This window comes from Mytilus edulis, chromosome 1 (genome assembly GCF_963676685.1).
Source record: "Mytilus edulis chromosome 1, xbMytEdul2.2, whole genome shotgun sequence".
Lineage (NCBI taxonomy): Eukaryota > Metazoa > Mollusca > Bivalvia > Mytilida > Mytilidae > Mytilus > Mytilus edulis.
In genome coordinates this window covers 51,850,597-51,866,635 of record NC_092344.1, presented here as the reverse complement: position 1 = coordinate 51,866,635, position 16,039 = coordinate 51,850,597, and the positions used below count along the sequence as shown (strand labels likewise).

At 30.3% G+C, this 16,039-nt stretch overlaps 1 protein-coding gene across 5 annotated transcripts in view; it reads right to left on the bottom strand.

The window, feature by feature from the left end:
- LOC139484754 (E3 ubiquitin-protein ligase PDZRN3-like) overlaps window positions 1-16,039 on the bottom strand; it is a 130,716-nt gene that overhangs the window by 101,683 nt on the left and 12,994 nt on the right. For all 5 annotated transcript variants that reach the window (XM_071268678.1, XM_071268686.1, XM_071268702.1 and 2 more), the window contains exon 3: window positions 13,128-13,262. In XM_071268678.1, coding sequence (XP_071124779.1) covers window positions 13,128-13,262 — 135 coding nt within the window. The remainder of the gene's footprint in view (window positions 1-13,127; window positions 13,263-16,039) is intronic.

Sequence of the window (16,039 nt, the reverse complement as noted above, 5' to 3'; positions counted from 1 at the left end):
AGATATCTGAAGTCTGCTCTTGTTTTTTGTTTTATAAAATAAAAAATATGAGTGATATCTTGCAAACAGTTTACATGATTCTTGTTGTATTTTGGCATAAAATAAATAACTTAGTTTGTTTCTGATAATTGTTCCTATAAAAAGAGAAAGATAACAATAACCTACCTTTTTTCATGCATGACTGGTCAACATCCTCAGCAAGAGTATAAAGAAATTCCACTGACAGTTTTGAAAATTTATTTATCTATATCAAGTGTACATGAAATGAATCATTGATATTTATATAAACAGGTTCATATCTCTCCATCATGTTCAGTAACTACTATGACATGGGGAAAGGAATATCTCTCCACATGTCTTGTTTATCTTGCCCTAGTCATTATCAACTGTAGCTTGTGAAATGTCCACACAGTTGCCTGGATTTACTTTTATTTTGATTTAATCTATTTATTTTTTTAATATATTATACATCTCTTTTAAGTGGTATATGAGTAAACTTAAAAATTGGGGAAGTGGAATGGACATTTAAAAGTGACAAGAAACAAAAAAACATTTATTGTCTTTAAGTCTAAAAGTTAATCTGAATAAGTATTCTTCTTCATTTTTTTTTTTTTGTGTTCAATTTTCAAGTTCTTTTTTACCAAAACTACCCCTTTTGTCCAGCTCCTATGACCATGATATTAAAGTACAGCAAGTTCATGAAGTATTATATTATTCAAACAATTCACGGTAAACACATCTCCCATTTCTCCTTTTTGCAATCAATTATTTTATGCACAAATTTCAAGCTGTTTACTGCTAACCTTTTATATCAGTTTAATATATGCCTCATTTTTCTTAAAACAATTGTACATAAAAAGACTGTTTTGATCCCCTAACGTCTATTCTTAGTCTGAGAGAAGATTTGGTAAATTGCAAATGCAAGGTCCAATGTCAATTGATGTTCGGCAGTCTGTGTTATATTTGACACCAGATGTTCAAATCATTTAAGAATCATTCTTGTCAAAATCTAATGAAATTTTCAGAAACACAAATGTTTCAGAAAACTGTTGAAATTATTTTTGTTTCAAATTTTTATGGCTGCATAAATTGCAGGTTAGCTTTCTCAAATCCAAAGCTATTCTTCCAAGTGGAAATTGTTACAAATGTAAAACAAATCATTTGGTGAATTATAAAATATAAACACATTAACTATTTTTCATAGTATTCAAATATCACTGTCACTAGACTTTAATACTAAAAGTATCAGAACTATCATGAATGTCTTGCTCAATTGTATAACCATACTATATTACCTTTTACACTTCTTAACCAGAAGTTATTTTCACAAAATGTTCAAAGTCCAAAGGTAATTTATAAATATTGCACCCAAATGAGTATCTATAAGAAAGCGATTTGAACTTTTGTTATCATTGTGCTCTGCTTTTCCATGATACAAATATTTCAAAATTAACATTTAAACTAATACCCAGGTGATCTTCAAAAATTTGAGTTGGAAAAAACATTAAAAAGACCACCAACAAAACCTGTAAATAATCTGTAGGGAAGTAACTTGTTGAAAATCAATTTAAAATTCCACCTACTCTGGCATTTACCCATGAAGATGTAATTTATGGCATATTGATACAACTGATGCTGAATTTTCATCTATGCAAAGGGGAATAACTTGAAAAATACAAAGTTATGATCAAGTTAAAAAAGAATCATTAAAATTGAGAATAGAAATGGGGAATGTGTCAAAGAAACAAAAACCCAACCATAGAGCAGACAACAGCCTAATGCCACCAATAGGTCTGCAATGCAGCGAGACACTCCCACACTCGCAGGCGTCCTTCAGCTGGCCCCTAAACAGATATGTATACTAGTTCAGTGATAATGGACGTCATACTAAACTCAGAATTATACACAATAAACAGCTGCGCCATGAGCGCATGATACGCCCGACGTCTTGTGTGGAAGTTTTATGCAATAATCATAAAAAGTTTCTGAGAAAGTTTTAAGTAATAACCATATATTGTTCTTGAGATACAGCAGGACATGTAAAAAAAAACTCCCTTTTTTTTACAAAATACTCATTAACTCGATAATAAAATTTTGAATCATCACCAAAAGTATACTGATCTTTAGATTTATATAACAAAGAAGTGTGTAAAGTTTAAAGCAATAATTATAATTCTTTTTTGATATAAGGCGCGACATGTAAAATAACCCTCCCCCTTTTTTACAAAATACTCAATTACTCAAAAATGAAATTTTGAATCATCACCAAAAAGTATACAGATATTAAGATTAATATAACTAAAAAGTGTGTAAAGTTTTAAGCAATAATCAAGAATCGTTTTTGAGATATGGTGCGACATGTGAAAAAAAAACACCCACCTGTTTTAGTTACAAAGTGCCGCAACTCAAAAAGTTTTAATCTTATTTTCACCAAAAAGTATACAGATCATTTGACCATCAAAAGAAACAACTATTATTATTAAGTTTCATGAAATTTGGATGAGTCATCCTCAAATTACGTTGCGACATGTTTACGCCGGACAGACAGACAGACGGACAGATGGACAGACACCACGCATTTGTATACCATAATACGTCCCGTCAAAATTTTGACAGGGTATCAAAACTAAAATTAAAAATCATACAAGACTAACAAAGGCCAGAGGCTCCTGACTTGGGACAGGTGCAAAATTGCTGCGGGGTTGAACATGTTTTTTGAGATCTTAAGCCTCCCCTATACCTCTAGCCAATGTAGAAAAACCAAACACAACAATACGCACAGTAAAACTCAGTTTAAGAGAAGTCTGAGTCTGATGTCAAAACTAGTTTATAACATACTCAATCATAAACAAGATTGAATCAAAATTTTAGTCTTATTTCTACCCCTATAGGTTCATGTATAAAAGTATCAATATTCATACTTGATAATTAAAGTTTATCAGCTAAGACAAAACTGAAAATAAATGAAATTTTATGCTGTCATCTGATAAAAATATCGATATATTCAGAAAATTAATACATTGCTTTCTGAATACAAATTAACCAAATTAAGCAATAAATGAAAATTATAGATGTGACTTAAATAGGTCTTGTACTAAAATATCCTTCTGAGGTCAGTAAACCATAACTGAGAGTGTAGGGTTAATTAAACTAAATATCTCCAAATGAGATACCAAAATCATTGACTAACCATAAGTGATAACTATGTAAAAGTTTTAAAGTCAATAAAATACATCAAACAATCTCCATGGAAATGAGATGTTGCAATGGTAATACAAATGCATACAATAAATATCATCGTCTTACCATAAATGAAGTCACCTAATCACGAACTTCACAAATAATAATGCTGCAACCAACACTGACATATGAGACAGCAGTCTCCATTCTACTGACATTGTCTAATTGAGACAATTGCAAGTTTAAAAACTTAATTTGATCAAATCAAATTTTCAAGATAATATTTAGCCTAAATTACAATGTAATATGAAACTCTCAAAATATACCTTCAAAGTTTAGCTTGTTCAGTTAAAAAAAAAATAAAGCAAGTTACTTCCAAAAGAGTACTCTATTAACTCAGACTTATATGAGGATGAAAGAAATATAACTGTGTTAATGAAACAATAACTAAATTCAAAACTCAAAGGACTTGATGTGTGTAAACTTTCAAAATTACAACACAAATTTACAATAAATTGCAAAGTCACTTTTTTGTTCATTACTTTTTTTTACATCTTTGTACTATATCATATTCAAAGATGAGAAGTCATTGGTTTTTTTAAAAGACATTAAAGTAAATAAATTATATTTGATAGTTATTTTTTTTGTTTTTCAAGAAGAGCAGCAAAGATTTGTTTATGATGTTAAGCATCATTGATAATGAAATCACTAAAAGGATCAGCAATCACCAGTTAGTACCTAAATATAGCCTCATTTAATCCTTTGATCTCTTAATTTATTCCTAAACATTTTACTAATAAATTATATCATAATAGAATTTTAAATGTACTGAGATAAGTCTAAAGTGACTTTTATAGTTTATGTTTGAAACTGGTGTACCAATTACACCTTTTGACTGATCTTGTATCATCACAAAACAATTGAGTTTTCTCCCTTTTACCACATCAGCAACTCTGATGCCTAAACTGCATGTGATAAAAAAAGTCAATAACTTTAGATTCTCTCTCTTCAGCATTTAAAATTTGTCAAAAGAACAGACATAAAAGGCATCTATTTTGTTGTCCACTGTTGGGTGTTTTAAATTTTTAATCTCTAGTAAACGTTAAGTATCACCATGAACTCATTTAAAGGATAACATATAGCACGACTCATGCTTAGCAAGAAGTTAAATACACTAAAATATATTTTAATCAGGTGTCCAATACAGGTGTGAAGGATTATATATTATCCTAAAGGTGTTTGTGACCAAACCTGGGTATCAACTGGGCGGTTGCTTGTTCATTTTTTTCAATGAGAGAACAGCTCGATTTTCACGTTTCGATATCAAATTCTTGTACAAGTGCCAAGGTTTCAAATAACAAATATACTGAAACTGTTCAAGATAAGTCAAATGGCAACAATAATTTTTTATCTAATTTTCAACGTAACAGTAGCTTTAAAAATAAAATGATTAAGGTATCATTTACCTCATTTTAAACTTAAGGTACAATCGTTTATGAACTTATGTGACCCCATCTGAAATGGTTTATCACTCTTACCAGCTTTCAAAACTAAATGTAAAAGAATGAAGCATAAAAAAAACAGCAATGATATTTTAACTATATCCTTCAATGTTTGGTACTTCTTCAGAGATGTCACTAATAATAACAAGTTCAATACTTATAACAGTTTTTTTTTTAAATATCAGGTTATATATTAGGTTAAGTGGTGTCTGTCTGGATATGCAGTATATATATATATACTGTAAATAAAAAGGGTGTAACAAAAATTTTAAAAAAGAGGCAAGTGTTGATTGATTGTTGGTTGCTTAACATCCAGTGGCAAATATTTCGTACATGTTTAGGACAATAAACATCTAAGAACTAAGCAATTTCTTATGTTGTACTGTTATACCACTGTCCCAGGTTAGGGGGAGAGTTGGGATCCCGCTAACATGTTTAACCCCGCCACATTATTTATGTATGTGCCTGTCCCAAGTCAGGAGCCTGTAATTCAGTGGTTGTCGTTTGTTTTTGTGTGATATATTTGTTTTTTCGTTCATTCTTTTATATAAATAAGGCCGTTAATTTTCTTGTTTGAATTGTTTTACATTGTCCTATCGGGGCCTTTTATAGCTGACTATGCGGTAAGGGCTTTGCTCATTGTTGAAGACCGTACGGTGACCTATAGTTGTTAATGTCTGTGTCATTTTGGTTTCTTGTGGACAGTTGTCTCATTGGCAATCATACCACATTTTCTTTTTTATATTGTGAAATGGGCATTTAAGATATATGATGAAAAGCATGTATTTCTGTGCCTAACAAACCAAACATGCAATTGGTATCTGGTACAATATAATGTATCACCCTTTCATACAATTTTAAGATCCTATTGATAGAAACTTTGTTAATTTATAACTGCCATGAATATTCATGAAATGTTTGCTATTGGATGTTTAAAAATAGGAATGGACTTTTTTGTCCAACAACATTGAAAAAACTTTTTTAAGTGACTACTTTAAAACTAGATAACATTGCTAAGCAGCAATACTATGGGACGACCAATACAGATAATCAAGTGTTGACAGGTTAGATTAATGGACCCTCCAATATTTGATCACCAAAAAATGTGTGAATTGGAAAAAGATTGTAATCGTAGGACAATTAATCTTAGTTGTTGTATAACAGGACATGCAACCAGGCATGTTTTGATGAAGCAAACATATCTGGATGACACCAAAGCTCCTTATAACACCTGGCCAGTCAAAAAGTTCTGGTAATTAATGACCGAAAATGTAATTATCTCTTATCAGTTTCAGAAGATTGAGTAGATGTTGATATCTCTCATATTTTTTCAAATCAAAATCACCAGATGCAAACTGGACTTAACAAGTTGTAAATCAAATTATGCAACTAGAATTTTATTAAAAATAGCATCTTACAGACATGTTCAAATATTGCTTTTGGGGAGCAAGAGTTTTTTTTCTATCCTACTGCTGATGGCATGTGATCAAAGTCTATAGTCACCCTGGGTTAACTCATTTTTCCATAAAAAGTTAATGGCAATTTTCAAAGCCCTGTCTTTCTTCATCATTATCTTTCTGTCAAAGCCACATTTTAAATGGCACAATTTGTTTCAATATTGGAAAATTACACCCAAATGCAGTTACCAATATCTTGTTAATATGCTAAGCTGACAGGGGCTTCTCAAAGGATTCCCAAGCAAAATTTTCTTTTCAATTCCATATATTTATTTTTATGCATGCACTGATTTGTCATTCACGATAATATAGAAATATCTGATGTTTTTTTGCATATTTTCATTTGTCAATTTTGTTGCACACTAAAATAAAAGTTTCATTCACCAGACAGGATTTTTAACCCTTTGCTTCAAACATGAGAAACTTGTCCTCTTTTAATTCCATCATCGCTGACCATTAGTGCTAATTATGTTCCTGATTGATGATTCACAATGTCCAGAGCAGTGACCAATGGTCATGTGCACTATCCTTAAATTGGGATCAGCAATTACAAACTAAATAATGGATTTTTAACGACCATTTCAATAAGATGGCCAAAGCAGAACAGTAAATAGATGCTGATTTCAGGAAATATGATCTTTCCTGTCAAAATGCAATTAAAATAATTCAGCAATATTTTTTTGGGTGCCATGCATATAAGGCATATGTACCATTTTCTTTTCTTTTTTTATGGGGGTACATGGATTTACAACGCTGACTCTCTGTGATGAATGCCAAAAATGAAAATAAGCAGGAAAATTGAATGCACAAATTCTGTCAAAACTATATTATGGCCATTTAATAATATTGTACATAAATACTACTTTTCGTTATTTCAATTGGGAATACCTTATGATATGGACATTTGACCTTAAGTTGAACTCTAGATTATCTATTTTGGTGAACTTGTGTTGATATGTTGTTGCCTCTCTATCGTTTACACAACAACTGTCAGCTATAATAGCCTACCCTATCATTGCACCTGAGAAGTCTAAAGAACAAAAAATCTCACAAGAAGCTATCAAGTTGAATTCCTTGTATTTATAATTCAGATAAAATTCATTAGTTATCCTGTGTGATTTGAGATATGTAACAGTCCTCAAAGATCAAAGACCTCTTATCTTCTTGTGTGATTATTTGCAACTTAACTTTTGTCACCTATTGGTAAATTATGCTGGCTTTTTGCTTACATAGTTTTGACCTATGTCAATTTAAAGGCCACTAACTGTAAAATAATGGAAGTAAATATTTTAAATAGCACCTTTATTGAATGAAACTGTTTGATCAGAGGTAAACTTTGATTGGAATTTCTTACCCCCTACTTTAAAAAGTTTATTTATTTGGAAAAAAATCAATCATCAAGTGTTATTATTGAGAGAATTTGGCAATCATCATTTCTGCCCAAAGATATTACATATTCACCAGTATAATTGAATAATTATCATTTCACAAAATTTGTCTATTTTTTATTTTTTGAGTACAGAATCTCAAACAATTTTATATTCTATTGGTTATTCAGTATACAGAAGTTACAGGTTAAGTCCATTTGTAAAAGAATAGTTTAATGATTCATATTTACTAGTAAACTACCTTCTACTTTTAAGTTTTTAACAGGATTATAAAAAATACTGATAATCCATTCAACTTATCCTTTTATCCAAGGATCAGAAACTTAAATTGCACATATTATGCATTCTATATAGGATTACTATTACTTGACATGCAGTACTTTATTTGTACATTGTGGTTTTGGACCCTTTCATTTAGTTTGCCAGTCTTGCCTTTGTAAATTAGGTTCTTATTAAGTCCATCAAATTCTATAGCTGTCGAATATATCAAAAGATGAAAAAAGCTACCACCAGTACCAAATTAAGAACGATAATATGACCTTGTGGTCAAAGGTCTAGTGAAGTTTATGATGGTATGTGACACACTGTTTTCATACCAAATATCAGATTAGCCATATAAAAAGATATGACCAAGGCATGGTTTCAATACGAGATATTTGATAGATTGATTGATTGATTGTTGGTTGCTTTATGCCGCATTAGCACAAAAAGGCTATATTGCAGCCAGATATTTGATAGAAATAAAGACTGATTAAAATAATGTCTCAATCTTTGAAGAAGAGAAATACCTAAATAGAAATGAGGGGCGTAAAGGGGAGGATCTGCACGGAAGAAAGCAAATAAAAAATTGCCATTTCAAGATGAAGGCACAATTAAAAATTTCTTGCTCGTTGATCTTTTCACCCATTTCACAAAACATGGTTAATAACAAAACTTTTTCACAGTTGCACATGAAATAAATATGGCAAAACATGTTGCATGAAAATAACCCTTTGCCACCTTAAGAAATACTTATTGTGGAAAGGTTGAAAATGTACTAGTACCAATAAAGATCAAAGAGACTTTTACTTTTCCAAAATACCTGTTAACTAGAGGCTCTCAGGAGCCTGTGTTGCTCACCTGACTCTACTTTGGTTTTGGAAATTATGAAAAAATAGATTAAATTCATAACATATACCCAAATAATGATTTCATGTAAAAATAGATTAAAAACATAACAGATACAAACATAATTACTGAGCCTTAATTTGGTTTGATATTTTGGCCCTGTAACTTAATAAAAAAAATCCTGGTTGCCATCTTGAGCAGTAAATCAGCAACAAAGTAGCAACACTTCATCCCCACCTTGTAAGGAACATGTATGCCATGTTTGGTTACATTCCATTCAGTGGTTCTATAAAAGAAGACATTTCTATGTATTTCCCGTAAGTCCCCCACTGGCAGCTGTCTTGAATGATGGATCAGCTTCAAAGTAACAACAATTGGTCAGCACCTCATGATCATAAGAAACATTTGTGCCATGTTTGGTCCCATTCCATTCAGTGCCCAGAAGAAGTTCAAAATATAAAAAGTTGATGACAATGAAGACGGAGGACGAACACCAAGTGATGAGAATAGCTCACTTGGCCCTTTGGTTGAGATGAGCTATATAGGGGTTACAAAAACAAGGTATTAATTTGAAGTATTTGCATAAGCAATGTCTTGGTTATAATAAGTAAAAATATAGCAAATTTTAGTCAAAAAGTTTTACATGAATTTGCTTTAAGATTTAAAAATATATTTTTAAGGCAGTACCTTGCCAAAATAAATTCTTCAAAGTCATCATTTACTCCACCCAAAGTATAAACAGTTTTGTATATTATTTTCTTTGTATATATCTCCTGAACATCTACCCCATACTATTTAATTCTTATAGAATTTAAATATGTGGTTGTACAGTTATTAACTTTTTTGTTGAAAACTGATGGCTCATTTCCACAAATAAACCATAATGCTCACTATTTCAAACAACATCATTTTGTTTATATCAAAAGTCAATTTAAATTCAATTGCTAATTTCATAGTTAAAACTCAAATATGAACACTACCTTTTTCAATAAGTTAATTTAAATCACTTCTCATCATTTTCAATTTTAATTTCCTCTTTATATATACATTAATTTTTAATTTCCATGAGTAAATATTAAATAGTACATTTAAAGTTTACATTTACTTTTAAGGCTTAACTGAAACTACTCTCTTAAGATATTTTACAATATGAAATCAGTAATTGTAAGAATGGAAAAATACGGCTGTTAATGAAAAGAACAATTTGTATATTCAATTTGTGATGCTAGCAAGGGAGTAATTCTATCTTAGTTAGAAGCCTTTTTGCTTTCCCTCTTTGATATCCCAAACAAATCTAGATAGAGCAATCATAATTGGTCTTCAAGATAAAATAATGTTGCCCACTATATGCCTGTAGCATAAGAAGCATGTTCAGACTACTACTAAATCTGTTTGACATCTCTCATACTACAATGCAAATTGTAAGATTTTCATGTACTGAATATCTTATCTGAGCAGTGGAAGTCCTAATAAAAACTTTAAAAAAACAAGCCAAACTGGATGTTGAATTGATTATCTCCACCCAAAATGATCTAAAGCTTGTAACAATGTACGTAGAAACTTGCATTTGTTGAAGACATTACTTTTGACCAATATTTTCGTCTTTTTTTCTTGGGACTTGAGTAGCTGTTTTTAATTCCTGCACACTCATCATCTGATTTGTTCTTATCATAATTACTGGTATCAAGGTTAAGTGCAAAGAAAAGTATCATAGACTGTCGTAAGGAAATCTCATTGAAAACCAATCCAAAGTATATAGTAAACATTGTGTATTGAATTACTGTTGACATATCTATAATGCATAAATTATGATTTCATGACTAACAATCAAACTATTATTATCTTGTCATATTTAAAAATCGTCTCGTCATTTTCAGTGCACCGCCGACCACCTAACTGACTCTATAACTGATTTAACGTCAATTTCAGTTCAATTATAGTAATGCTTATGTCTGTTTACATGTAACATGTGAAATGACAAGAAAAGAATATTAATTTTTGACACTTCTAAATACCAAATGACACCACTGGCACATGAAAACAAAAATAATTATATTTTTATAACAAAATATTTATCAGCGTAATTTTAGGGGTAAGACATGATTTGGATTGATATCCTTTGACCTTCACGAGTTATCAAGTTCATTCTTTTCTCTAAAATGATCAATGCCAAAATATTATTCAATAAACAATTAAAATCTACCATTCCCTTGCAGGTAGGTAATGATACCTGTACTACACTGACGTCTTCACTTTTTTCATTTATATCTGATTTGTCAACTTTCCACCCTTTTTTCCAAAAACAAAACTGAAATATACAGTATACAGAAGAAAGCAAATATACATACAGTAAATAAAAGTTAATCCAGAAATCAGTATAACATATTTGGGAAAAAGGAAACAAACCTAATGTTGACATTCTCCAAATGACGTCTTATTAAGAAAATTCTAATTCTCAAACTATCATATGCAATCCAACAAACATTTCAGAAATATTTTTTTTCTAACAAAAGAAAGATCCAATTCATGCTACATGATTTTAAATCATTTTTTTATTATCAAGGGACTCATTACAGCTGACTAGAATCAAGAAAATTTTAATATCCAACAATCTCTGGTAATTGATTATAAATTTATGGGGATAAATCTGGTAATAAAACACATTTTTATTTCATGGTAGCTAAAACAAAATGATTATATCTATTCAAAATTTAAAAAGGGCTAAACAGGATTGAATATTCTAAGTGTGCCGAAAAACACATCACAAACAAAGACTCATGGGTGATGCTAGATTGAGCCAGGATTTCATTAATTAACACAGAACTTAAAACTTCAAACAGATTTTAAACTTGTTCTAATAACATCAAAGGCTTTTTTTAACATGATTACCATATTTAAGACACAATTTGATTGTTCTCACAGTGAGTCATTTACGAAATTGCATTGTGTTAATACCACAGAAAAGAAAAAAATATTTGATGAAATCTTACATTGTAACATGGGTACCAGATAATTGTGAAACCCTAAATTGCTAACTAAGGACCAAATTACGTAATTTGGTTGTCTTTTTCACTGTTCATAAAAGACATGATTATTACGTTAATTGGACCCTGTAGGACTCAAGTACTATGTTGTTAGAAATTAAACATCACTGCTGATATTCCAAATTACTGTCATCTTGTGATATTCCTTCCACTTAAATGGATAAATATGGTAATAATTTTATCAATTATGATGAAACTTTCTTCAGCTCACACTGGAAGATAAACCAGAGTCTTAAAAACACTACATGACAAATCTCTATAATACTTATGAATAATTTTCTTCTATTTTCTTTCTCCTTATATTCTTCCAATGTTCTTGTTAATAAAATAAAGGAAGAAAATAACATTCTATTAGTATTCCTGGGACAAACAGATGTTTTCCATTTCATTGACAACATAGTCACTGATACTTTGCAACTTTAATAATACACAAGTCTTTTGGTAAGAAACTAATTTACAGGAAACCAATTTTTAAATACCTGGTAACAGTCTCTTACAATGTATGCACATGGTAAGTACATTTGACCTCCACTTGTAAACCAGGGAGAGGGATATAAAAAGGCATAGTAGATTCTAAAGTTATGCTGTGTTACCTAAGAGTGATGTCAATTTTCAGATGAATTGGATCCATGTTTCATTAAGATTCATCTAATGACATATACAACAGAAAATAAATTCAATACATACAACTACAACTATTATAAAACTGGTTTGTGCCATGATGGTATATTTTGCAGTGTTTACCTTATACTTATAATGAAGGAGTGCTGCAGACTCAATTCAAAACAACATAAACTTTTACTTGTAAACCCTCAAAAGCTCTTTTAACGATAATGTTTATATATGCAAGCATGTTCTAAAAAGACAAAGTTCTGAACAAGACAAATTTTGAATTAACATTAGCATCCATTGAAAGGAAAATGTTGAACTTGATTATTCATACATATTTTACGCAAATTTACATTTAAAAATGATTTTGAGATGCATTATGTTTGAATATTTCAATGTTACAATTTCCCCATGATGAATTTGAATAATGCTTTCAATCTAACAACATTTCACAAAAAATTGTCAATACTTGCACTTCAGTGTAGCAAATATATACCTACAATTGTCTCTTGTCAATCTTCTTCAAGGAAATAGTTAGTAAAAAGATACAGAAAATCTTTAAAATCAACTATACAATTGTATTTCATTTTTTATGCTTTAATATCAGATGAATATGTCAAACTCCCTTTTCCTTCAATGGTAATTTAAATCTAATAAAAGTCTTCCATGAAAGAAGTCGGACAATTTAAATTATATTACAATCATTGCTAATGACATCCAGAGGATTCTTTCAACCATAAGTCTATTATTTTGTTATGGAGAATCTCTAAATTTATACATCTGAATGAAAAGCTTTAACGATCATAATTTTTTGAAACATAAAATTAGATAAAAACTTACCGAAACTATCAGGTCTTTCACCCTCATTCCAACTTTTGCTGCAGGGCTTCCACACACTACCCTTGATACAATAATACCATTTGAGTCACAGTTCAAATCTGTTACTATTTTTTCTTCATTGTTATTCTTTTCTGGCTGTTTAAGAAAAATCGTAAAATATTCAAATTCATAATTAAAAGCAAGCATCATTGAAGAATTTCTCTACAATCAGAGAGTTATTTGATTAGCATTTTATCTTTTTTCTCTGTCCTATAAATTAAACAGTCTTCTTTGTTTAGCCAGTAACATAAGCACACAAGACACGAGGGAAAGAAAATGAAATTGACAACACGATATGAAAGGATGATGGGACATGTCTTATTATAACAAGAGTCAATGAGTGATTGCTGGTCATAATGATTTGTTAGATGAAATTACATGGGATGGGAAATTTGATTGTCCTTACACATCAAAGACACGCTGACCCCCTACCAGTTATTATCTGGAGAAGTGGGACGGAAAAAGGAAATCACAAAATAAATTATGAAGCTGCTTTTTAAAGCATTGTTTGCATAAAAGCATTCTTGCAAGGATTTAATGTTTACATAGACGGCACAAAGGCAATAGAAGTTGACAAAATTATAGAAGACACTTCTATTAGGCAGCGGACAGTCCCAACAACTCATCACAATTAAGGAAAGAGTGGCGAGATGCATCAGCCATTAATCACAGTAATTAAAGTATCTTCTACTAAAAGATTAAGAAATCTTTTTACATGGTTTTCTACCACTTTAACCAACCATGGTTAATATCAATCAAAATAAATTACAATAGTAACTAAACTTTGTTAATAAATCAGGAGAAAGCTTTTTATATTACATTTCTTTTTTCTTCATCTCGTGAAGAATCAATACATAGCTTTAATGAATCTCCCTGATGTTACCATAATCTTTATAAGTTAGCAAATATATACATTTTTCTAAAAAAATAACCTTGAAAAATTTTCATGTTAGCCCGAAATCAGTAATTTTTGCCACTATGCACTCTAACCATAATATTTAAAATAAAAAATCCTTATCTTTCCTTATCTTTTTATCAAAACAACTCTTTATTCTTATTGTGTCATTAAAATACATAAAAATCCAGATTACAGACTATAAGTTATTGAAATAAAGGTACTGTGAACAAACTCACAATATGAAACTTGTACCTCAAATTTTTCAAAGTGTAACATTATCTCCCCTTTTAGATGTCTGACCAAAATTATCTAGCTTTATGCACATCTTCATATACTGATTTACCTTTTCAGCAAAGTTCAATTGGCAAAGTGTTGCATTTACTAGTGTTGCAGCTAGATTTCAGAGACTTAACTGATTTGACACATTAGCTTTATCACAATCATTAGTACAAATTTCAAAAGTTTTTAAGTCTGAACACTTTTTTAGTAAGTAAAAATAAATCCTTCAGACAAAGACTGACAGTAAATAACTACATGTAATGGTAAAAAAAACATCAGCAATTAAGCTAAATCAAATAAAGATCAGCATTAAAAAATCAAGTACAAAAAATTTAGATTGATGAAGTTGCTTAAAATTTATGAAAATTCTATATATTTGTTACATATTTATGTAGCCAATGAAAAAGTTAGGTAATCTTTATGACAATTCTTGCAACTATCAAAGATTTGACAGAGAAAAAAAAAACATATAATAAATGCACATTGAATAAATATAACAATCAGGCACAGAATATGAAAGTTTTGTATTATAAAAAAGGAAAGTTTCATTCAAATCTATTACTCATCTGGGTATGAATCACTGACCACTGAGGGGCAAAATACTATTATTTCAAGAATTCCAATTAAGGGAAATATATAGCTTTCCCCCTTGGCACAAGTACTGGAATAGGAAGCTTGATTCCAATAATCCTGCAGCTTCAAGTCATTTATTTTACACAGTTTTCAACTATACAGCATGTTTAACATGTTTAAGATCTCCACATGTAATAAATAGGACCATTATTTTGTCTAATTTAAGATGAAATTTAATTCGAATATCAATTTGATGGAAATTGTGTAAATAATTGATGCAACAGATTGTCTGGATTCTCTGGAATTGAATTCCAACAGTTAGGAAGTGATTCATTAAGGAAACAACTCTTAAACTGTTGATTCATTCGTTACCATTTATTGAAATTTGAAGAAGAAGTCATACTTAATCACAAGAAGACAGAAAAGTGTAAATTATGAGGCATTGACACTGTGATCTGAAATTTCAGGTCTGAAAATAATACCACTACAACAGCTTAAATCATGCTGAACCTTAATAAAGATGTATATCATAGTTCCCTTGTCACATAGTGACATAATTTGAATTTTATCTTCATATAAGATGGTGTTGTAAGAGTGCCAATGAGACAACTCTCCATCCAAGTCAAAATATGTAAAAGAAAAACCATTTTAGGTCAAAGTACAGTCTTCAACATAGATCAGTAAATGGCTCAAATCAAACAGTAAGCTATAAAGTGCCCCAAAAATAACTAGTGTAAGACCATTCAAACAGGAAAACCAACCGCCTAATCTATATAATAGATACATAATATATACATACAAGGTTATAATATATCTCAGTAAGTTCAATTCATTATTTTCTGTAACTTCAGTGCACATAATTTGTACACATTTCATATCAATTTAAATCATGCTATATCAACTTTTCAACGGGTGTCACATGTGGAACAGGATATTCTTATTCTTAGGGTGCACCTGAGATCACCCCTGTTTTTGACAAAAACAAAAAACAAATCAAAACCCAAAAATATATAATGTCATAATTCAAAGCTAAATGTTTTTTCTACAGGTTTCTTATTAAAGAGACCTCTGTCTTTCTTTCATCATTGGCTATAATTCTGTGAATGATGTGTCATCATTAAAA